Below are 26,148 nucleotides of genomic sequence, written 5' to 3'. Positions count from 1 at the left end.
GTGTGCTAACTTCAAACAAAAGCTACTGTGGTCTTCAGGAGACTCATGATAACACTGCTTTTGTAGGGACAGAATATATTTGCAACAATCCTTATAAAAGTATGGGCTAATGGAATAATTCAAGCCTCATGACAATGATCACTATTTGCAAAGAAAGTCCATCAGTTAAATATTGCTCTGTCAGTGATCATTAGTCAGGCTGAAGTCAACAACTCCATTCTAGGGCTTTTCCAGGGGAGCTGTCAGGTCTCTCTGATTCAGTCCTCTCTCTCATACTTGCAGCTTTTTGGTTTAGCTGTTCCTTACTTTTCCTCCAAATTTCTCCTTTTGTCCAGCTCTTCCTAGACTGCTTAGCTTTACCTCTTCACACAGCTTAACTGCAGATCTTCCCTTATTTACCAGTCTCTTCAGCAAGCATCTCTATTTGGTCTTTCCCTTCCAGCCCTTGGTCCAGGTTCCTTGTCAGACCCTACTTTTCTACTACAGACCCTACAGTTTCTACTCCCAACCCCTTCCATGAAACACCCCCATATCTTCATTCTACCCAAGCTTCAACTCACTCAACCCTCTTTTTGTCAGGTAATCAGTCTCTTGACCCCATCAATCCTGGTCACAATTTAATTTATTTTCTCTTCCTAAATCCTCAATCTCATCATATTTTTGCTTCCAGTATTTCTTGCTAAGGCAAAGCTGAGTCCCTGAGAAACATGACTTGTGACTTTCTATAAAAGCTGAAGTGGGGGGCTTGTGGAGGAAAATTTGAAGTCTAGAAATTGTAACAGCAGCCACAATTGTAATAAAAAAAGCAAGAGTGACAGGGAAAGGAGAAGCAACAGGATGTTCTTGACTATACAATCTAATTTAAAAATGATGAAACAAGACTTTGAATTAACATCTCAGGAGTTGCTCCTACCTCTGTCACAGCCCTCATACAACCTTGTGCAAGTCCCTTGGTGCCAGGTTCATTAAAAGATGTAGATAGTGTCATGTACAACACACTAATGCTGGGCTTTCAGCCCCTTGGTCCCTAGCATCTGCAGCTCTGTGTCATGCAGTCATGCCACTACCTTAGGAGGGATACTTCAGAGAAAAAGACAACTTGAATTTCAGAAGAATTCAGTGTATGAAAATTCACCTTGTCTCTCAAAATTTAAGGTAATTTCTCAATACCTCTGTATGTTAATTTCATTATTGACAATATAATTCACATTCTTGTGAATGTTGTAAAGCATTCTTCATTTATGCTTTCCTAAGTTCCCTCTACAGAAATAGATTTCTGAGTGCAAAGCACAGCTATAATTATGAGAAACACTCTTTTAAAAGAGAAAAAAGGACACACAAAGGGAGGGATAATATCATGAGTAGCTGTAAGTACCAATCCCGTAGTCAGATTTTTTTCTCTGTCTGCTGCTTTAGAAAGTCTGTTTACTGCTGTAGTCAAAAGCTGAAAAACTGTGGCAGGTAGCAGCTGTACCAATTAATAACCTGTCAAGGCTGACGGATAGAATGAAAAAAACCTCAACTCTCACATATAACTCCTGTATAGTTTTTTTCCCCACATTTCAGGTCTTTGGGGGTCATGAGATACACTCTGTTTCCCTGGAGAGAGATGAAACTGTCTCATTAGCGTCTATCTTTCATGACATTAAGATGCTGCCTTTGAGATGCTAACTCACCTGTTCTTCTCCCAGAATCCTGAAGTGATGAAGTTCTTTAATCAAGGAATCTGGACAGCCAGCTGTTGGAAAGAAACAAAAATAGGTGTTTTAGAGCTTCCTGTCAGTGCAGTTTCAGCATAAGACACATAGATGCAGAGATGATAGAATATACAGATTACCTTAGCTAAAGAAGATTACAAAGATTAGCCATGGCTCTGCAGGCACCAGAATACCGAAAACCATCTATCAAATAATCCTTCCACGTTTCTGAGCATGCTACCAAGAACACTTAGAAAGGTTATATTCCAAATATTTTAGCCCTTTCTCCAAAGGACTACAAACAAAAGCAAGATGAAAAGGGCAGCACTGTCTGCCAGATACCGCCAACCCTTCGTATAAGCCAAAAAGCCTGTTAAAAGAGGATCTCACATCAAAACATTGGAGCTGCCCAAAGCTGAATTCTGATTCACACAACAGATTTGGACTCATTTCTAAGAATAATACATGCTTTCCCTGATTCTCTGAAGGATTTAATAGGCCCCACAGATCGCTTTAATTTTAGCTGTCACAAGTACAACCCATTTCACATATATATGGCTGTTACCCCCTGTGTTAAAACACAAACCAGGGCAGAGAGGAGTGATTTACCAGAATTTTGCAAACTTTCACATCTGTACCAGCCAGTAAGAAAGAATATGTCTTGCTAGCTGCCATGCACTCTAGTGACCTGTTCAGACTGTGGTTACCTTCCTGGCAATGAAGTCCAAGGCTGCTGTATACTACTTTTGTAAATGACTTTTGTACACTACCAGACTAATTCCTGACAAGGGATGAAAGAGCAGACTGCGAGAGCTTTCTGGGCTTTACTCTTTTTACCATAAATTGAAGCATCTCTTTGTGAACAGAGAAGATCTCTTAAAAGGAATTAAGAGCATAGTTCCTCTCAGAAAATGGGAGGAACCATGGTCTTTATCAACCTGGTTTTCTGCTGACGCTACTACAAATAGTTACCTTTCACTCCTAATGACTGCCATTGAAAGAATACCAATTAATTTGCACATAACTATCAGGAAGTCTCCACCAGCACCATTGTTTCACTTAAGGCCAGTGAGACATGGCCTACACTCACACTTTCTGTTGGCATAGCTGTCTTAGGGATGCAGAAGGAAAAGACTAGAAAGCAACATAACTAAAAAGGCAAAAAATGAACAATAGACATACAATACAATTACACTAGTACAAGTCTTGTATTTGCATAATTGTTCCACTTAGGGAACTGATTTAAATGTTACTGAAGTCAACATTTTACTGGTGAATGTTTTATCTTCATTCCGAGGAAGAATAGGTGAAGAATGCATCATCTACACAACTTCATCAGCAAACCCTTACAAAGGCAAGAAAAGGTTTGAAGTTGGCCCAGGTTTAAGTATATAGTAAGAATTGCCTATTAATGAATTGTCTCTTACTAAATATTAGTATTTCTTCCCATTTAATGATACCTATTATATTCTTACAGGCTATTTTTCACCCACACCTTTCTCATGCACAAGGGTATTCACATATTTGAATGTGTGTTTTAGGTCTAAGTGATTATTTCTTAATCAGATTTTATTCTCCACAACTTCTAGAACCATAACCTGTGTATCACTTTTAAATTTCTTTTCTCATTTTCTCCATGCTGCTTATTCTTTCTCTTTCTCAATGCACTTAATTGTCCTTGCTACTCCTACCACAGAATCACTGCTACACAGGACTTTCTTGTGTTCTCACTGGGGTTTACATCTCCATCCAACTCTGTCTCACTACTTGACCTGAGCCCTGAGTTGTAGTCCAGAAATGTTGTCTTCTCTGTGTCTCAAATAAAATCTTATTGTATAAAACATGGTTCCTGTCTCTTAGCCTCAAGTTCTTACATAATTAGCAATATATTTTCTTGCATGTGATTTTCCCCGAAAATATCTGCATTGATTGCATACTGCCATAGGAATTTCTAAGTGTAGAGGATAATTATGATTTCATGTAATGCTGCCTGTTAATCTTTGACAGATGTTAGCTTTAGAACACCAAGTAAACTGCATTCTGCCTTTTGGAGTCCTTACAGCTTCTACTTCAGTCAAGTATTTCTTTCTTCCTTCTTATCCTTTTCAATTTATTATTCACTAAACTCCTTAAAATTGGAAGGTTTCCTTTTTCATCCCTAGCAAGAACTTTTTCGCTCAATTCTCCTTGATTTTTTTTTCCCAGAAATTCATCCTATTCTGCCCTCACACATAAATTATATAATCTCCCCTTTATGAACTCCTTACATGCATCCTCTCTGTCTTCCATCCAAGTTGGGGATTAATGGATTAAGAGGAGCCGGGCCAAGAAGAACTTGGGGGTGCTGGGGGTGAGAGGCTGGACATGAGCTAGCAAGGAGAACTTGCAGCTCAGAAACCAAATATGTCCTGAGCTGCATACAAAGCAGTGTGGACAGCAGGGCCATGGAGAGGATTGTGCCCCTCTGCTCTGCTCTGGTGAGATCCCACCTGCAGTGCTGCATCCAGTTCTAGGGTCCCCAGAACATCAGAAGGATGTGGTTGTGTTGGAGTGGGTCCAGAGCAAGGTCACCAAGATCAGAGGGCTGGAGCACCTGCCCTTTTAGGAAAGGTGAGAGAATTGGGATTGTTCAGCCTGGAAAACAGAAGGCTTAGGGGAGATATTATAGCAGGCTTCCAGAACTTGGTGGGGGTTTATAAGAAAGATTGGGACAAACTATTTAGTAGGGTCTATGGTGAAAGGACAAGGGGCAATGGTTTTAAACTGCAGGAGGGTTGATAGAGATTAGATATAAGAAATAAGTGTTTTTATGGTAAGGGCGGTGAAACACTGGAATGGGTTGCCCCATTCAAGGTAAGGCTGGACAGGGCTCTTAAAAACCTGACCTAGTTGAAGGCGTTGCTGCTTATTGTAGGGGAGCTGGACTAGATAACATTTAAATGTCCCTTCTAACCCAAACTATTCTATGATTCTATGAAAAATATGCATGTTTAAGTGTTACTAGTCATCTACTGCTGCATGCTCTTCCAAATGCAATATTTTGTATAGTCTGTTTTTCAGAGACTTGCCCAACCTAGTTTTCAATTTTTCATAGTTCAGATTTTCACTGGATCTTGCTTAGCTGATTATACAACAGGTCCTGATGTTACTAGCAGAGAGAGAGAGCGAGCTTAAAACCTATGTCACTGTTGGCATGATTCTTTCCAGCAATGAGTTCAGAAATGTCAAATGCATACAATATTGAATTATACTGACACATCTTAACAGTCTGCTGTCTGTAAGAAGTCATCTCAGATTGTCACATTTCAGAAGCAATAATTTCAGGAAAAAAAAAAAGAAATATTTTCTTTTTTTCTTTCTAAATATTTCTGGGCATATTTCTAATATTTCCTATTTCTATTTTTAATTTCTTCTTTTCTGTAAGTGGACCTTTGTAAAACATGTTCTAACACTGTAACCTATTTTTACCAAATATCTGTGAGTTTTGAAAAAGTCTTGGATTATGTTAAATTCCTGCACTGTGACTAGAGACAAATGTTATGGCAAATAACCATCCCATAAATAAAACATAAGGAGACTTAAAAAACCCCCTCCCTGCTCAAAATGATTAAAAACTATTTTTTATCTCACCCACAAATTCCTCCATATATCCACCAACATATTAGTGTATATGAAAACACCCATGGAACTTTGATAATTATTAGTAAAGTACATCACCTGATGGGTTCAATGGCAAACTGTACATACCAAACATTTATAGAAAAATGTATTTTCTAAGCCTTTGATGTGAAACTAGCACATGCCAAATGACATAAATAAACTGTGCTTTACAGATTTCCGCTATTTTATATAGAATGAGTTGAGGATTCGTTTTTATGCCCTCTGTCCTACAGAACCCGTTAATGGTCTCAACAATTACCAAAAATTTTCACTTCCCTCTTCCCAATTATTACTTGAAAAGTACAAGCCTTCATGAAATTTCCACAGACATAAACCAAACAATAGGAATATTAAAAAAATAGTCAATAATAATTACACCTAAGAGTGTTGAAAGGAAACAGTGCAAAAGCATGGACAACTGGCTTCAATCAGAAGCCAAAACTCAGGATTGAGGACACCTGCAGACCGATAAAATGGCAGCTAAATTGCTCATTTGTTGCCTCTTTCAGCTTACATTCAAACCTGTGTGATTCATATGTTCTCAGCTGCAGTGACTGTTACAGGTTCTTGCTAGCTATGATGGCAGAGCAAGATATAAGAAACATAAAACTGATGCAAATATTTAATACTTTTATACTACTTTTAACTCTGTCATAGTTCCACTGATGTTAGAGCAATCAGATACATAAAATTAATTTGATGTCTTAGGAATGAGCCTAAGTCTAAGCAGGAAAATAATGAAGGGATGATGCCCAGTTCAAAGGACCAGCAGCTTTATAAAGTCACAAGTAATTTCTTTGCATCTATTTAAAGTTTTATTACTTAAATTTAAGCTTTTTATTTGCTTCAACACATTCCATCATACACCACTTTACTTGTATTAATAATTTTGTTGTTATGTGATTCCCATATTGCTTTATAATTTAATTCCAAGTGCTGTACTTGTGAATGAAAGGTGCATTTAAAGCTACAGAAATGTGTAACTGTAAACCTGCAATTTACATTGCAGTATTCTCTTCATAAACATATTTTTAATCTGTTCATATAAGTACATGTATCTCTAAGAGAAAAATAAAGAAGCAAGATTTAGGAAGGATGGTTTGAGGTCTCCTAACATAAATACACTGATTTCAATTGGTCTGAACACACATTTTCAGCTACACTTGTAATTAAACTATGATTCTAACTACTACAAATTTAATTACTCAAATCTTCACATATTTTTTCTCAGACAGAATTAGCTTCTGCTTTTCATTTTTTTCTTTAAATTATCCCTCTGTATGACTTATGTTCTTCAGAGAGAAGGCAAAGGAAAAATTAAACCAAGCCTTTAACGTTGCATAAAATAGCTGAATGGAAGCAAAATATGGCAGGGGCTACAAATAGAGCCAACTGAGAAGTAAAAGGAGTGTCAGTGCCCTGATGGCACCTCCAGCCCTGCCTGTCCCAGCCAGGACCCCATGTCAGCCCCTGCCTCACCCACCTGCAGCCGGGCTGATGTCCAGCTGATGTCCCCACAGCCCTGCCCTGCCCAGCCATGGGGAATGCTGCAGCTCAGAGGTGCTCAGGCCCATCCCCAGGGAGGTGCCCAGTGCCCGCAGCAGGGGCTGTCCCAGCGCTCCTGTCTGCCAGCACCTGGATGGAGGTGCCCTGGCTGAATCACTCAGAGGTCAAAGAAAATCACAAAATGCCTCACTGACCACAGTTACAAGCTAATGTATCTCCACTGCAGGGTTGTGAGCTACATCTTCTACCATAGGTTTGCCATATTATTTCCTGCTTTGCATTTGAGATTTCATCTTTCCCCAAAAAGTATAGTTGTCTGAGATTAATTTCAATACATTTAAGCATCAAAATGTTGGCTATATGAGTCTAATATATTCCTTGCATGCTTCCTTTATAGTTGATAGAAGGAATACATGCTTTCACAGGCTAATTCCCACCATCCAAGACAGGCACAAAAAAAAGATCCCCTTATTTCCATTAAGTGAGGAGTTTAAGGCAACTTGGCAAGATTTACAGTAACTTTTAGACTTTTTAAGTTAGAATATTTGAATTTCACTCAACAGCTGCAATTCCAATAATTTCTACATATGCTTAACATTGGAGCATGTAAATTGTAAATTTCCCCCTCACATTTAGCTCCATGCAAGCTAAGCATTTACATTATGAGCACAGTGCAATTTCCATTTCTCTCACTTAGAATTTATGTCTGCATCAACACTTGTTAATTCTGAAAAGTACATCCCTTTCGTGGGCTCTGAACATAACCATGCACGAATATCTCTCAACGTCCTTCAAAGGATATCTTTTCACAGTGCTAATTGCTAAACCGAGCTTGCCACTGGAAAATGTTTTAAATACTTGAGAATAACCACTTCATGCTTAGAAAATTAATGGGTATGTTAGCTTCTTTTTTTCCTGACTTTAGTATAGGTATTAAAAATGTTCTGTATTCAAAAACATAATCCTAAAAATCTGGCAGTGCAGCACTCTAATGGCAGGATTTGTAATACAGCAACAGTTATATATATACAGGGAAGTGCAAGCTGGCCTGCCATGCATGCACAGGAAGGAAAGGTGGCTAGGGAATCCTGCAGCTCAGAGGTGCTTGTTACAGCAGTGTGCATCCAGAGCACAGCCAACCTCAGCTACAGTGGGACAGTGACTGGGACTCCTGGTGTGAGTACAAGTTACTCAGCACAGCACAGAGCTCACTGTTGAGTGAGCAGCAATGGCAGGAAGAGCACAGCCCTGCACTGAGTATAACCACAACGGGAGTGGAAACAGCAGTAAGAAAGCTGGGCTCAGACTAGACTTTCACGCAAAACTTAACAGGTTTGGAGTCCATTTGCTCACCATAACTAGTGCGCATTAATTCGTTACGTCACTTTCCCAGTCTCCTCCAAATTGTTCAGCTAACTGGAATATTGCTGTAAACCCCACATCTTTCTGCTCTCTGCATCTCCTCCAGGGATAAGCAACCCTGTGCTGGTGACAGTGTGGCCATTCCTATGGGAACTGACCATGATTTCAAAGTATGGAGTGAGTTCACTGTGCTTGTGTTAATTAAATGTTTAGATGTTACAAGTGACCTTTTCTCATTTTTGATGTTATGTGAATGTGAACAAAGACAAAACTAAGGAGAGTGTCTGGAATGCATAAATATTTGACTGAAAGAGAAAAAGATATGATGAATATCAAGTAGGTAATTTATAGAATATAAGCATATAAGGCTATATTTGGAATACTACTTGTGCATTATGAAAAGATGTTGAACTGTTTTCTCACAGATCCTACAGAAGGGATATACTTACTGTATCTTACTATAGCCATTTTCACTATTTTTCTTACAACACTCATGAGCAATACTTTGGTAAATAGTAAATTATTGAGATTTTTTCCTTGCTGCCCACACAATTTCATAATGTAGACAAACTGAGAACTTCATTCATTTGTATATATACACTTATATTTACATACCTCTTCCTTTGTATAAAAAGATTTAATTTTTTAAAAAAGAAAGGTCATAAAACAGTCCTGTGAATAACTTGTCATCTCAAGTCCATGCCTTACATCTGCAAATCTGAAAATGCAGAGGATTCACAGGGGCACACAGCTTCATCCGGAGCATCAATTATTACTGACCACCATTAATCATAAAATCACATGTCAGACTCAGAACCCTATCATGAAATCCATCAGACGTATGTTTGAAAATTGGGGGACAACCCTTTAGCACCCAAATTTCTTGTATTGGCCACCTTACAACTGGTGTAAAAAAAATACCTATCCAGCAAAATCAAATAAAGTAAGCTAAAAAATTACATGGGATTCTTTACTTGTACTCATGCCATTTTAATAATCAACAGTTTGCAGATTATATTTTTCTGTACAATGATCTAGATGAGTAGATGTACAAATATATGCTCAAAACGAGACACATTAGAGTGCTTCGATATTATAGATTGGTTTTGGGAAAAAAAAAATTTAAAAAGCATATTTCAAAAGCAAGTAGTATTGAATTCTGTCTTTTCAAAGTCAGCAGTCATGTATTTAGACTGTAAAGCTCAGCTCTGCACTTGGGCAATGCTGAACCTGAGAAGATGACAAGCAATGCTCATGTGTGGTTTCTGTACCCAGAGGTTTCTGACCTTGGTAAGGTCATGGTGAAAATCTTCACATGGTGAAGATCTTTCTTCTAAGTCTTTAAAAACCTCTCTAAAACTACAAATGGGGGAGCAGTTCTTCAGCTCAAGCAAACTATCCCAGCAGTCCAAAGACACAGAGCATATTTTTTACTCTTATGAAGTGTTTGTAAAAGAATTCTGCAAATGGACTGCATCAGAGTTGGGAAAGGATCACATAAAGTGATTGTAGCAAATTCTGCTGGTCTGGCTTTCTCACATTGCACACAACTCTGGCTTTCACTGTGCTGTTACTCACTGCTATTTTAATGATGCTTTAAAGCCAAATGACTAGAAGTAATGAACCACATTAGCCATTTTCTGCTAAGGTCTTTCTTTTAATCTTTGCTACAAAAAAAAAAAAAAAAAAAACAAAAAAAAAACCACAAACCAAAAAAACCAAAACCAAAAAAAAACCAAACAAACAACAAAAAAAACCAGGAATATTGACCTGCCATTTCAGTTTAGAACCTACTTCCTTGCTTCCTTTTCACACATTTAAAGCAACATTTAAACCACACTTGAACAAGTAATGTTTAGTTGCATCAGCATTCAAACCCTGAATTGCACTGAGTTCTGCAATGCCAGCAAGCCCCTGCTTGTTATTTTGGGGAGTTTTTTGTATATTCTGCACTGCTATGTGACAAACTGCAGAAAGAGTCTTTCCGAGGGGGGAATTTTCTAAATAATATTCAGTATTGCCCAAGAGACTGACACTTCAGGGCAACCATGCAATAGTGCAAACACATTTGATGGATAGTCTGTACCATCTGCTTGCTCAATATTCCAGTTTAAATTATAGGTGTAAATTCACCCACACAATTCTCAGTAAAGTCAGTGAATACCAAACTCATGTAACACAACAAATTCCATGCTGCCTATCAGTAATGAGAAATTGAGCTATGGCCTTTACTGCTCACATACAGAAGCTCCAGAAGCAAAAAATAAAAAAGGAAACTCCCTTCTTCCCATGCAAGTGGGAAGATTTGATTATTGCCAAATGAAATTTTACAGAAAACCCATTTTCTTAATGCTTACTCATTAACAGAAGTAATTTCTACACTTTCTTTACATCAAAGAGGCTAAGTCTAGGCTCCTACCATAACCAGGTGATTTTAATTTTTTTTTAAGTTGAGATATAAGAGCATTATTAAACTTCTTTTGGAAGACTCACACTTTCTACCATAAAAAACATGGAAGTGAAAATCTCATTGAAGGGGTCTGGCCTGAAAGGAGCTCTTCACTCTCAGTTTGCTAGGTTTTTAGCTCTATCAGCTCAATTCATGAAAGGTTTTCTCATCTTTTATTCAAAAAGTAGTTGAAATCTCTAAAGAAAACTCTGTTCTCTCAAATTCCCGCCTTCATGCTGGCATTGGCCTTTGATGATGATCAGTACTTTTGAGAAGGGAAGTGAGAGGTCAGGAGCTTTCAGCATGTGGTGGAGACTTTATGAGAGAGGAGATTGTCTTCTCAGGGAAAATCCAACTATGCCCGAATAAAAGTCAACACAAGGCAAAAACAACTACAGAAGAATTTCATTTGCTAGTTACTGAAGGGCAAATCCTTAAAAGATTCCAATTTCTGGATACAGAACTAAGCAAGTATAATTCAGAACTGCAAAAAGGTCTCTAAGCTGAAATTAAGCTTAAGTTGACACCAATGTTTTCCTACTGATGGCTCAATAACAGAAAGATATTTGTCACGGTAAACAATATTGTAAAGCACAAACCCTAAGAATCATATTTTGAAAGTAAATATCTATTCTTTTTCCTTTTAAAAGTTGAATTAAGGAAAATGTTCTCCTATAATTTTGGGAGTTATAGACAAAACCTCAGTTTCCTATTGCAATAAATTTCCACCTAATTTGTATTTACCACATGAGGTTACTACACTGACTATGTAATATATAATAAGCCACTGCACCATCAAGAAAGATGTGGCCAGGTGCCAGAGAAAAAACACAGCTTTCCATCTTTTTAATTACAAAACTACTGTTTAAGGATATTAAAATACAATTTATAAAGGTTATCTTCTGTCCACAGTACAGGAAAATCAATATGCCAAGCTAAAAAAAATCAGCAGAAAAACCAAGATGCACACATACAGGTCTCACTCTCTTACTCACACATGCATAAGCATGCACAAAATTACTGTTGGAGAAAGGAAAATGGCAAACAATATCCAGTGACCCAGAAACAGCACCACTTTTCTTTCAGATTTTGCATTTCTTTTTTTTTTTTTCACAGGATATGACATCATTCTGTATAAACAGTATATAAAAAATGCTATTTCTTTAATCTATGAAGCATTTATAAATCTTCAACATGAGCCTTTCACTGAGAGCTTAGACAAATATTTAAATTGCTACATAAATGACTCAGACTACAAGGCAAGCCCAGGCTACTCTAAAAATAAATGTTCATGGACAATAAGCCCATCCTACCAAAAGAGAATTTTAAAAAACCACAGAATATATAATGTCTCTCAGAATAGTACAGACATATCTGGATGAATGGCTATGATTTTCTCTTTTTCATGGAGATTTTAAGACAGAAAATAATTTTCAGAACTCTAAAGAATGAAGCAATTTTCTAAAAGCGACCTGCACTCTGGTAAAGGAGTTCAAATCTTAATTGATGCCTAATTGTAATATTTTTCTTTCTCCTTTGCAGCAGCAATATAAGTGTGCATATCTTGCTGTTCTCTATGAGGGAACATGGAAAAGTTCCACTCATGAAATGAGGACAGTTTTGCATTTCACCGTAATCAGATCAAATTAGGGCAGGTGGCAACTCTGCAGGCAACATAATTATGAAAAATGCCTGTGTTCAATACAAACTGTCCTTCCAGTCTTGAGGTCTAATAGGACATCAGAGTGCAATCTTTTTACATTTTACTGGCAGCTCAGAATACAGAAGACCACTGAGGGGGGGCTACATACCGCTCTCATTTTCTGTCTGTGCAAATCCAGACAAATAATACATATGTTCTTCAATATTTGCTCTAACATAAGAAGCAGAGTGTTCCTGGGAGTGCAAAAGCTGGTGTGGGGTGAAAACTAAAGTTAAATACAGAAGAAAAAGTAATTAAGTCACTAGGCAGGTCTAATTCTAATAACATTGTGTGAGACAGGCTAATCCTGCACTGCAAACAGTGATTCGTGTTTCTACTGTAAAAAACCTGACAGGCAGGCATAAATACAACAGATAATACTCTCTGTTCATCTAACAGAAAAGAATTGAAAAGACCTGAGAGATTCCCCAAAGAGAAAGTGTTAAAGATTTTTCTGATTTTATATTGATATACTGGCCCTATACTTGAACAGATTGCTCATGATGAATAGCTAGCAAAACACATTTGAAATAAGCTGAAAATTTAATGCAAATTTCTACTCTACATTAAAGGGATGATACAGCCAGGTTCATTTAGAATATTACTCCTCTGAAGACACCCCAAGCACTACAGTAACAAATGTTATATCAAAGAGGCACTCGGCAACAAATGCAATATGAGTCTCTGTGAGGCAATTTTTCAGTATGTCAGAATTATAATATCACTCCGAGGAAACAAATTAAGCAGCACAAACTTGGCTGTTGGGATCACTTTATTAGCAGTACAGTGTTTTCTTATAAAGAATGCTTTTCTTTGGATCTGTCAATGAAATGCTCTATCCGTTTTATTGGTGCACAACTTCATATTTGCCTATGAAATATAAGAAACATTCTTTCTGCCACATTAAAAAAAAATTGAGGAAACAAACAAAAAAAAAAATTCCTGATCATTTTTACTCTACAGCTGATGTCCAGCCCAGTGTGGCTTTTCTTACTCACCAGGGATAAACACTTTAATCACAAGGGATAAAACTAGCACACTAGTACCAGTGAGAAAATACCAAATGATTTCTACCTGGTGGAGGAATATCTATTTTTAAAAACCCATAGGTTTCTAAAAATATTGGCAAAATATTGAAGAAAATTCTGCACTGGTTAGTCATCATGTTGATGTAAGAATTGATTAAATTTTTTCCCTTGCGCATAAAAAACAGCCCTTGCCAGGTGGACAGGCCACAGGCCCTTTCAATGAGTCAGAGGAGGCTGTGCTTGCACTGTAGTGATAAAATTCCAAGGATGTCACAATTTACCTAAAGCTCAGTGGCTGCAGTGGACCAGGAGCACAGTGGGAGGTGGATATGCTTTACTATGTGCAGGGCAGGAGAGAACCCCCACAGCTCAGCATTATGCCATCAGACTCATCGCTACGCTGAAGTGAATTAGTGCAAGCAATTTCATGAGATTACGGCAGCAATTTGGTACAGAACAGCTGCCACACCACACTACAGGATTCTCCCTCTGGTTTTTACTTACATGACCACGAATAATTTCTGAGTTAATCCAGAGCAACAGAATTTATCCTTGATCCTTACCAACTTACACAGAGATATGCTATGCCTTAAAATTAAATGGTCTTTACACTTTTTTTAAACTAAAAATAATTCCATTATAACAAGCCCAATATATCTTCATTAAATCAGCCACTCTATACAATGCTATTTCTTCTGATATTTGAATTACTTTCCCTATCTAGACCATGCCCATGATTTCCCTCATCTACACTTTATTTTCTGTATTCTTTTAACAGTGTAGGGTTTCTAAGCTGTGACCCTGAAGACAGAACAGACAGATAAGTGTAGGACCAAATCTCCAACCTTAGTTACTGCATATATGAAACCCCACAGGTACACAGTCCAGGTGCAGATGGCTGTGAGGGTGTGCATGTGTTTTTTTTTCCCCTCCCTTTGGAGGAAAATAGATATTATTGCATCAATCATTTCCAATCACCAAAGGAAAAAAAAAGAAGAAAATTTATACTAGTGGAATTCTAAACTGACAGAGTTTGTCACTATGAATGCTGATGCAGACACTAGAAATCAAGACTGCAATGTCTCTGAACTTGATGCTAACATTTAATCAGGTTGATAAGCCAAGTAAGTAAGGACTGGTGTCCCCCGAGGAACGCCCTCTGCCTCCCACATGTAGAGCTCCTCTTTTCCCAGCAACAGAGAAACAGAGCTCAGACATGAGTGTCCTCTGTTTCTTCTTTTCTTTTACAAAATGGAAAGTCAAATTATTGAAACTAATGATAAGGTTAAGCTTTTTTTTTTTTTTCTTTTTCCTCATGCTATTAATATGCTCCCTTGACTTTGCTTCATTTCAGGAGATCACTGAGCTGCAGTTGTAAAAAATAACACTAGGTCTCATCTTGTACATTTACCTTTTGACATCACATTAACTAATTTTTCTGTTAAGTACTTCTAAGTAGTCATTTATATGTTAAGTATTGAACTTTGTATCCCTTCTGCCTCTCAATATTACACTGCTTGCTATGTATTTTCCACTTGTGCCTGTTATGTCATGGATCAGAAATTCATTCCTTGTACTTCTGTCTGGCTCCAGAATACCATCATGCATGACATTCCAGAGACACTTTCTTCCTGACTGAGAATTATTGGATAAACAGCTATAAAAGCACACATAAAAGCTAAAAGCCCTTAGAAATACTTGGAGGGGAAACAAAACATCCCCTAAGCATCAAATCGGTTGGAAATTCTTCATGCTGCTCTTCTACAGAAATTCCTGCAGGATTTGCTTTCTATTGTAGCTTAGGTCCGGTCAGGAAAAAGATTGTCAATTATGATAAATGATTCTGTATGGCAGGATTTAGACTCACACTACAGAAAACTATATCTAATGAGATTATCTGATTCTTTCTTAAGGATCAATAATTTATTTATAGGCAGGGACCTCAAAGGTTAATTTTTAGTGCTTTACTCACCAAGCTATCCAGCACTCATATGACTTGTAAGAGACATACAATCAGAATTGGCTAATCCACATCAGCTTGTTTAAAAAAATTGTCAGATTAACAAATCAATGATACTTACACACTACAAAATTGGTTTCCACTTAAAAGCTGACTGGATTTACACAGTTTACATGCAGCACAAATCCTCTTTTCATGTCATTTAGCAAAGATTCTGGGCAAAGTGATTCTCCCCTCTCTTGTCAATTTCCAAGACACAAACTGGCCAGCAGAAATCCTATTGCAGTTTGATGGATGTGTATTGAGGGAAAAGGGAGGAGAGGAAAAAAGAGAAATGTAGGATTTTTGATGTTTGGCTATAAGTTGCTGTCACTGATCAATTTCCTATCTCTGCTTCCACCGATACCTGTGACTTTCCATTTTGAGAATTTTCCCGTTTTACTGGTTTTACCAAGAAGTATGCCATGCCTAACTTGTGACACGTTGATGCTACATCCATTCAACAGCCCATTGCAGGGGTTGCATGAATGTAATAGCGATGAGTGCTACATTCATGTTTTTTTCACCCATTTCGACATTTTAATTCTGCTCACACCTCTTGCACTCATTATAAGAGAGTCAAACACATGGCTGCCATCAAGCATTCTCTGGCCTTGAATGCAAAGTACACTTTGCTGCAACAAATTCTTTGCACATGTTGTTTCTCTCTCTGTCTTCCCTTTCTAGCTATGTATTTATAGTTCTTTGAAGGTTGTGGAGCATTATCTAGTTTAATTTTAATTTTTGTTACTTTTGGATTTTGATGGAAAGTGGCTTTTGGGAGCACAACACACTTCAGATCATTAGGACTATATTCATCTTCACTGAGATCCTAACAAATCAAGGTGGCAAACATCTGAAAGCTACAATGATATTTTTTGTGCAATGGTCACTGAATTAGAGCAGTTGTGATATAAAACTGATTTAGATTACAGGTGCTTAATCAACTGAAACTCCAGAAACTCTAGTAATAGTTTCCTTACTTCGTTCTATACCTGGAAAATATCATCAGAAGACAAATGTAAATATTTGCAATGAAAAAATATACCACAGTGTCAGTTTGCATTTTTTTTCAGTCTTGTATTTACAGATCCTACTGAACTGAAAGTTAATGCTAACATTCAAAGACAGACTGTGCATAATCTAAGAGGACATGCGACATTTTTATGTTTCAGGCTAATGCTTTGTGTTTTTGTTCTTCAGGACAGTCTCATATAAGAAAGTAAGCTAATGTCATTGACAATCTCAATATTAAATAGATAAATAAATAAATAGAGACAAAGCAAAACACAACCAAAGTGGCTGAAATAAGCGGCATGTACACAGTACAGTAAACAATTTTGCTGAGCAGCCTACTAATTTGTCCCAATCTACCACAACCAATTACTCCTGCCTCAGAGACTCCTTATCTCAGATTTTCCAAGCCAGCTACCCACTATTTTTTGATAAAAGACATAGCAGTATTTCAGAAAATTGCAGATTAGATAAAGAAGAAACCCAGTGTTAGAAGTAATTGCCTGCATTTTTCCCCTCAGCTATCCAATCCTCCATCCAAATAGTTGAAAAGCTACCTTCCAAGTTAGGTCTCAGTAATCCCACTGTATTGGCTACAAAATAATAGGCTTGACAATATTATAGAATCATTGTGCTTAGCATTACTGTCTGCTAGCAGAGGATGGGAAAATAATCTTTGAAAGGTCAGCAAGAGCAAAAAAAGACTGTGTTGAATTGGACCCCCACAATACTGGCTGGACATAACACACACACTCATGTCAGAGTTGGACAGCTAAGCTCCACAATGCACAAAAGGTAGAAATCATTCAACCCTCTTCCTTCTCATCCCTCTTCTGGGAAAGAAAAGGTATCTTTGGTTTGGGAGAAGCAGAAGCTGGCTGTAAGTACTATAGATAAATAAATGTACTGAACCTAACATAAAATCCTTCTCTCAGTACCCTGTCTCTGGCACAGCTCAGTAACAGATGCCATGAGAAAAGCATAACAAGAAAAGGGTTAAATATGTCTGTATTTCCTCCTTATCTGCACACTGCCATTTAGAGACATTCTATGATAGAGGATGCAATCAGATCCCTTTTCTCCCTCTTGGGAATTCTCCATTAATGTATCTTTGAGAACTCTGGATACTTTTGGTCTCTACAATATCCTTAAGCATTAAGTTCCATAATTTTAATTTGCAACATGTGAACTTCCTCCTTTTACCTTATATGTACTACCTTATAGCATGGCTATCTCCAGTTCTCACATAATAAGAATGGGTAAATTCCTACTACTTTTTTCCATTCCTTTTATGATTTTAGAAAACTTCATCACATCTTTAACCAGATGACTCTTGTCAGAATGGAAAAAACAAGCATTTCATCACACACAAACGATTCCTTACTTCCAGCCATCCTTGCTGCTCTGTATTTAAACAATAGCTAGCACTTTCTTTTTCAGACACAATAACCAAAACTGCTCTTGGAATATGCAGAGCAGGCTGCACTCTTGATTTTCCATGGAGAAATAACATTTTGTCATTCCTAAAGTTCCTAAGACCTGAATTACCCTTTGAAATCTGATCTGCCCTTTTGATTTTCACTTAGTGCTCAGATGATATTTTCTGTGAGCCACCCAAACAAGAGTCCAAACAAATGAGGAAGGAGATGAGAGACCAGTGCCACTCTGTCTGCTTTTGCCCTTGGACACTCCAAATGATGCCACCTCTGCTTCCTAAGATGGCTTACTGGAAAGCCTGTTCAAAACCACCAGCAGTGTTGTGCTGACAGTCAGCTCTGCAGACATTGCTTTGTTACTCCATCCTTGCACCTGGGCAGTGCAGCAGCACCCTTGCAGCTCAGGATGTGGCCATGTACTCCATCAGCCTAAATCACCTTCTCAGCTTGCCCCAGCCCTGGGACTTCCCCAGTGATCATAGGGCTGTGGTTAGCCCTGCCTGGCACACCCCATTGGCACGGCATGGCACAGCTGGCCTCCCTACTGCCCCAGAATTACTGTGCTGCAACATCTCCTGCCAGCAAGTCTCTAGACAAGGCTGCAGAATGCCTTACTTAGTCTATAAGGATTTAACAACTTGGGAGCTAAGCAGTAGTGTGAGGTATGAGGGCTGGAAACAAAATGGACATAAACCTGATAATCCAAAACTAACACATGAAAACAAACAACTAAATGCTTTTATCTGAAAGTTGAAACAAGGTACAAAAGAGCAGGATAGCAAACAAATAGAAAGAATAAAGAAAATTATCATCAGCCTCCTTCTTTTCATCTTGCAAAGGCACTGTATTCTGTATGCTGTATAGGCTATGTCAGCTTCTTGTCTTTCCATCAATGCAAAGAGAAATGGAGACAGAAAACACTTTTGCATGTGTGCCTTATAGACTTGAATTTCTAAACTATGAAGAATGATCTCTCTGTACCCCAGATGTGAAACCCTGTAGCTTCATAAAGAGACAAAGTTCCTTGCAAGCCAACCTGTGCATGCACCATGCTGGAGCACTTGCTCTTTAGTAGAGCCTGGATTGAACTCATGCAGAAAATTCCTGAGGATGAGACAAAATATTTATGTGGTGCCCTCAGTTTTCTTCTCTATTCTGGGAGAAACAAGGACTTCAAATCTAGACAGCATTTGACCCATAATAATTGGAAAATGAAATCTCCATTTGTAGCTTAGTCTTTCATCTGCAGATCTCTTGCAGGTTTGGTTTGTGGGGTTTTTTTTAATCTGTTGTCTTCTGAGGACAAGCTCTTTTTTGATTACAAATCCTGGTTATGTTAAGTATGCTGCATCTAGCTGTGCAAAGGTGATACATTAATTCTTATTTATATCACAGCTGATCTGAAAACCTCCCTTCTGTTGATAACTCCACTGTGCTAAATAGTGGATGAAGATGTCACATGAAACAGATGATGCAGTCATTTGTGCATCTACAAGAGGATGCCACGTGTGACAGAACATGTGATACAGAATGCATGGCAGATTCCCCAAGGGAGGGGCCTGAAGCACAACAAGAAAGCTTGCCCATTCTTTTGTGCTGTGGATATACTGACCAGTGCAAAACTGGGATTTTAACTTTGTCTCTCAGCATTTTAAGCTGTGAGTTTGGCCTCACTTGGTGATCTTACATAAAAAATATTACCCTGCCAAAGATAATTCTCCAAATACTCTTTAGAGAACACCATAAATCCCATATCTTGAACTTACAGAATATATATACCAACAATCTTTAGCTGACTCAAAGCTGTGCTTGACAATGATAAGTCAGTGCTGCCATGCAATTACCTTGGGAACACCAACTGAAGGCAATGACAATTGAAAGTTAAAACATCTGGCTCTGAATTCTCACTTTATGACTTTGTGGAGAAAGAACAGCCACAGCTGCATGACAAAACATCAGTTCCATATTTTCTGAGTTTTCTCTTGAAGTCTTTGCAGTATTTAAATATGGATCACTCAACATTAATGTATGTATTATATAAGGTGAAAAAAGACAAGATCTGCCTCCCACAAAGTTTTTTATGGAATAGATTAATGTACATGCTACTCAAGAGACTGAAGTTTTATCCTCAAGAACAGTTTAAATTAGCAATTTAAATAAACAGTTTAAAACAGTTTAAATTAGTAATTTCCATGCGCTAGGTACAGTCTGTTTCTTTTCCCTTTTCTTTCGTTAACCTACATAAAGCCAGGCTTGTTTACCTGGCTTGCTGGAAAAGGAGTTATTAGAGTCCACCCATTACCAGCCCTGAAGGTTGCACAAAAAGCCAGAGGATGCCATCTAAGTACCAGCTATCACATAATTATTCTGCTTTAGCAATACAACTAGTTTTAAAGCAAATTTTAGGACCTGGAGCTCTATTTTAGACATAATTTCATTAATAAATTGCTTCATTGTTAGCATGCAATCTGCAGTTTATTTGGTCTGTAATATTCTGTGATCATTATGATAAATCTGAGTTCAGTGGTCAGAAATTAATTCTGTCAATTTTGAAGGAAATAGGGCTTTACTGGACAGAAGGGCAGATCATAACCCCAGCAGCCAAAATAATCATTTGTAGCTAGTAAACAGAGAAGACCAAATGGGGATAGTTTCAGTAAGAAATTTGATGGTAGCTGCACAGGATGAGGAGACAGGGATTGAAGCTTATAGAAAAAAGAGAGAACACTGAAGACACACACTAGCAGCAGAGCTATTTTTCATGTCAGGTTTTTTTTAACCTGCAGACTCTCAGGCCAGACCTATTAGCACACTGACCATGACACCCTGACCCAGGCACTGGACTACATTTGCTGGACTGTGGCCAATATTTTCCTGAGAAACGAGGCCAGAAAGTGGGTGAGTTGCACTGAGGCAGCTGCAGTTACCAGCATCCCACTCACACAAGGAATGATGCAGAAAAAGGGGGCTGTGCTGAGACACAGCTGTAATCAGAGAGACCTCACTGAGAGTAACATTCATATGGGATGTGGGGAGGCATCCAAAGCCAGAAGAGATGAATGCACATCTCCCAGGCATAAATGGCCCCTTTGCAGGGAAAAAAAATGATCACTTTGCTGGTAGAGTTCTATACTCCCTAGTAGGAACAGATATGTGGAAAGAACTTGTAACAGACAAAAATTTAACCAAGAATTAGTGGCAAGCATGAAAGTGAAAAAAGCAGCCCCTTGCCACGTATGCTAGACACACAGCTCATGTGCTGCTTCTCAGAAGCATGAGATCACTGAAAAATTGCTAGAGCAAGTACAAATGAGCTCTGTCCTTGCCCATGTTGGCTTGCAAGGACATGAACTGTCCAATATATGTAATGATCTTGGGAATATCAAAAGGGTTGGAGGGTCTGTTAGCACACATGAAGAGATAGCAGTTCTGGGGCTATTCCCATTAATCCTTTTGGGAGAAGTGTCAAAGATCAGATAAAGATAGATATGATCCAGAGGTAAGTATAGGTGGTTTTGACAGGAACATTAGTTCTCTCAACCATGGAGTGGTGTTCCATGAGCATGGCTTCCCAAACATCATCTCAGGATAGTTAAAGAAATGAATGAAGCAAACTCACAACTTGCTGCAGTGTCCTTTGAGAACCCAGGGAAAACAGGTTTGCCTAAATAAAACCTGTGAAAAACCTCTTCAAGTCCTTGACTTATGAGAAATAATAACAAACTTAAATAGCTGGACTGACAGTACACTCAATGTTGACAAGATCCTTGCCCCTAAGAAGAATTTTGGCTGACCTATCACTCAAGATCCTCTGTGGAATCCAAATGACAGTGATAGCTGCAGGGTCTGTGTGCAGTGTCTTTCATTTCTCCATATTTCACATGCAATTTTTCTAACAGTGGCATATATTAACATTTGTGCATCACACAATGTACAATTCCACTCAGGAGGACTGGGAATGAAGAGAGGTACTAAGAGGTACGGTCCTTGCCCCTTCCACCCCTAACCTCTACAGCCAAACAGCGGCTAATTTATCTTACGGTGTGATTCAGAGCAGCCTATGGAGTATTTTCATTTCTGCCAAGTGCAGTGTTTTAAATACATTTTGGCATTAAGAGACTGCTCAGCATGCCTTTAACAGACACCCCTTTTCTTCTCGTCACTCCCTAGAGTCTCTGATGGCAGTTCCACAGCTCTGTGCCATCAGCCAGGAAGGGAAATCTTGGCTGACTACATGATGCCACCTCAATTTCGCACTCTGGTGAGGGGCCTGGATGTGCTCCATGACAGCATGTCAACATTTAAAAAGATAAAGAAACTGCTGTTGCAGAAAAAGGTAAATGGAGATCACCAAATACAAATGTGAGCCGCATAATATTTCTGAATCTCTTATCTATACAAAACATACAGGTTTACCTATCACTGAGGAAAGCACTTCTTCAGTCTCTGCAGAAAAGGATGTGCAAACATTTCTTTGTATGTCTAAATTCCCTTTCATGTGCATCATAGATGATTTTTTTAATGAAATCACATTTGTATCACCACAAGGTAATACACTAATAAATATTTAAAAGGAAATATTTTTGGAAGAGCATATCACTGACTTAAAGTCAATCAGTAATGATAAACTCACAATGGATTTAAAATAAATGTGTGGAATGAAAACACAGCAAAAAGATAATTAAATATTCATCCCCAAAAAAGAAATAAAAAACCCCCTATCAATATACAGCAAGGTAGGTACAGCAAGACTTCAACAAAGTAAATCCTAGCCCTTACATCCAGAAGTATGATTCTAATCAATAATCCACAGCATTTATGTGCAAAGAAGTCCAGGGGGCTGTAGTTGCCTCACAAGAGCTCTGGACAGAAATAAATGAGGACTTTGCCTTATGTGAACTGGGATTTGATGTGACCTTCATGCTGCAGACCTGTCAAGCTGTAGCAATGATGAATGCAATCAGACAGCTATTAGACACTGTTCTAATTTAGACATAGCAAAACCTATTGAGTAATGTCAAATGAAACAAAAAGCAAGACTGGAGTGTGAAAGGGCTTTAGTTCCCTTTAGGTAAAATTCAAAGGACTTTGTAACATCAAGGACTTGCTGAGCTGGGCATGAAGGCCTTGGAAGTGATGAGGCAAACTATTGACTGAATATGGCATAATCCTGTCACAATCCTCAGAGGAGGCTTGAAATTTCTACAGGGATGCTGTGTTTTTGCACATTTTTGAGCTAGGCAGTTAAAATAATTTTGAAAGTTTGCCTTTATTTTGTTCCCTTGTCAACAATACCTAAAAGATCACTTAAGCAAGAAACATGTGAAGCAAAGCAGAATTTATTTCAATAGTGTTTAATCATCTCAGTCAAGATCACTCCTATGAAGAATATTAGAGTAATTTTATGTGTGTCAATATCTAGATAAGCAAAAAGAAATGGGACTGAAACATTCTCCTCGAATCTAAACTATTTTCAATATTTAACACATGGCTGAATATGGTCTCCAAGCCCCTTCAAACTCTTATGTGGAAAGTTCAGGATATAGTCAAGTGTGAAAGATTTGAAACATTTTAAGAGACTATGAAGCTGTTACTATAATTGTCTTTTCACCTACACACTGGCTCAGTGTAGAAGAAATTCAATTTCACTCCTTCAGAATTTTTAGGAAAATAGAGGATGTTTTAGGTTTGGAAACAAATTTCTGCTGATCAGATATGATCAGTTTTTCAGCCTGTGCCAGATTGGGGAAAGTGTATAGAAGAGTTCAGGTCTAACAGAGGGATTAAATGGAAGTTGGAAATAATTTTAAGGACAAATTCTGGCTGGGACTTAGAAGTGACATTATGGTTTTAAAAGCAAATGCCTGCTGGACTCACCATGAAACTTAAATTGTCCCTGTCCTAAGTCATAATAGCATAGCTGTTAGGGTGGAATAAATAACATGATGCCAAGTGCACAAAATAAGATCCAACAAACTATGAGATCCCAAAAGATCTGAAGTGGAGGAAACAGGAGTTGTAATCCTATGAGGATTACCTCTGGCTGATTATGACAATTCATTGGAGAGCAGAGCAGGTCTGCACACAGCTGATTCAGCTGGAAGATGCACACCTGAAAAGCAGTGGGACTCATTCAGCCCTTCAAAGACGTCAGGTAATCTAAACCAGCTGAGTCAGTCTCTGTAGAAAAGAGACTGCATTGTGAGCAATTTGGGCTTAAAATTGCCTGAATGGTCTTTGCAATGTTCGCTAAACACTGCCAAACTAGTCAGTACATCAGCTTTACTAAAGGAAAGTGCAAATCTGGACACAAACATTTCCTTGCTTTTTTCAGAAATTATGCCTCGACAAAGGACTAATCTACCTGAGACAAGTCTACCAAAGGGACTTTCAGCAGGTCTAGCAACCTGTTGATGCTAGATCAATATTGTCAGGACTACCAATGCAGACAATTTTGCTGGGCCAAAAAAAAATCAGTCAAAACCCCTGGAAATTTAGGACAAATTCTAGGAGATCAAGAAATAGAAACTGCTTTTCATCTGTGAAACAGATTCAGGTCCTCCTATAGAGAGATGGGTGACACACTGGCTACTTTTTCACCCTTAAAAAAATATGATGGTAATTTATATAAATTACCAGAATGGGTCCTGGTGTATTTCTGATTCTAGGACTGTACTAAAATTGTATATGATAATAGTTTCAGGGCAATAACATGTCAGGAACCATTTCCCAAAGGTTTTTTGCATGCAGATGCCCAGATTGGAGGTTTGAAAACTCCCCAGCATAGTCATAGGCAGCCTTCATGTGCCTGGCTCCCCGGCTTTTCACTTTTAATTCACTGCTCTAGATACCAAGGCCAAATCTGGAAAAAACTTGCTACTTCTGCCCAACACCACACATGAAAAGTTCCCTTAGTTCAGGAAAAAGTTCCTAGTTAGGAACCAAAAGTTCCTAAATGCTCCCTTACGGATCTCTAGTGTTACAACACAAGAATGGACCTGGACTAGAAAGTGATCAATTACTCCCTCAGTTGGAGTTGATATTAACTCACTATTTAACTCAGTGAAAGCAAAGTTTAAGCTCTCATTGTCCTGAAACAGAAGCAGAGTTAGGTCTTTTTAAAAGACCATACTTTTTTATGGCAAAAGGTAAATTCTTTTCAAAGAAAATTTCAGTCCAAGCAAAGATTGGAAACATAATTTGCTATCTGCCAAGTCCTATTAGTGAAATTCTGTGCAACCTTACTTTCTGGGTGAAAATTTCAGAAATCTAGTTTTGATTTATGTTGTGTCCTGAGGATTAAAACACTAAAGATTTACAATAATTGTGAGAGCTGGAGGAAAGAGAAGTAGAATCATTTGATATGCTAAAACTTCTTGTGTATGAACTGCTGTATTAGCTTACCATTCAATTGCTTTAATGACTAAACTCAAAGGCTTTTATCAAAGAAATTACCAGTCTTAATAACAGTATGAATTACTAGCAGTTTGCGAATTATTCATTTCAATGGCCATAAGTTCCCTTTCCTTTGAGACCTTATGAACTTCAACTGCAGTTGATTTATGGCTCTTCTTTGGAAATCATTACTTAAATTTAGTTAGGACTTATTATCTTCCCTTGCAAATTGTTAACATTAAGTTGCCTATAGTGAAAGGTTTTATTATAGAGAAAAAGTTTGTAAGTTTAGATTTAATAAGGGCTTCATTTCCCCTGGACAGCAGATATGCAGCAGTAGTAAGTCTTAGAAGCAGTTTAAATGACTGCTAATTTCCTAAAACAGACAAAAGTTAAACTTACATTTTTTATTTTAGAGCTTTCTATTCTGTTCCAGAATGTTTAAATGTATAAACTACACATAATTACCAGTATAAAAGCAGGGTAAATTTTTATACTTCACTGAGTATTTCAGTACTTGTGGAGGGCTATGGCAGTTCTAACACAGAGCTCCTTAACTCTGCCCTGAGGGCACGGAAGATTAGCATTAGACACACTCAAGGGATTCAGCTCTCATTCCATGTCTAAAAAGAAGAAAATATTCAAAAGGGTAAATGATAACACAAGGAGTTACAGTGAAGGAAATGCACACAGCACACATAGCTGGAAAGCACTGATGTACTTCTAGCCAAGGGTATTGCAGAAATGTTTAATGTTCAGTAATCATGTGAATGCTCGTGCCGATGTATTTGTAAGTAAAACAGCAGATCTGGCCACTTTCCAAACAGAACAAGCAACATCATATTAGAAACATTCATTTTCCCAGCAGGGGAACTCATATACCTTTTCTGAAAAGCAGGA

General features: G+C 38.0%; 1 protein-coding gene across 1 annotated transcript in view; it reads right to left on the bottom strand.

Moving 5' to 3' along the window:
• The window catches only part of PRKN (parkin RBR E3 ubiquitin protein ligase), a 673,918-nt gene that overhangs the window by 120,889 nt on the left and 526,881 nt on the right, over positions 1–26,148 (bottom strand). The window contains exon 8 of the mRNA XM_053972975.1: positions 1,677–1,738. Within this exon, the coding sequence (XP_053828950.1) occupies positions 1,677–1,738 (62 nt within the window). The remainder of the gene's footprint in view (positions 1–1,676; positions 1,739–26,148) is intronic.

The sequence above is a fragment of the Vidua macroura genome, chromosome 3 (assembly GCF_024509145.1).
Source record: "Vidua macroura isolate BioBank_ID:100142 chromosome 3, ASM2450914v1, whole genome shotgun sequence".
In the NCBI taxonomy this organism is placed as follows: Eukaryota; Metazoa; Chordata; class Aves; order Passeriformes; family Viduidae; genus Vidua; species Vidua macroura.
This window is presented reverse-complemented; position numbering and strand designations above follow the sequence as displayed.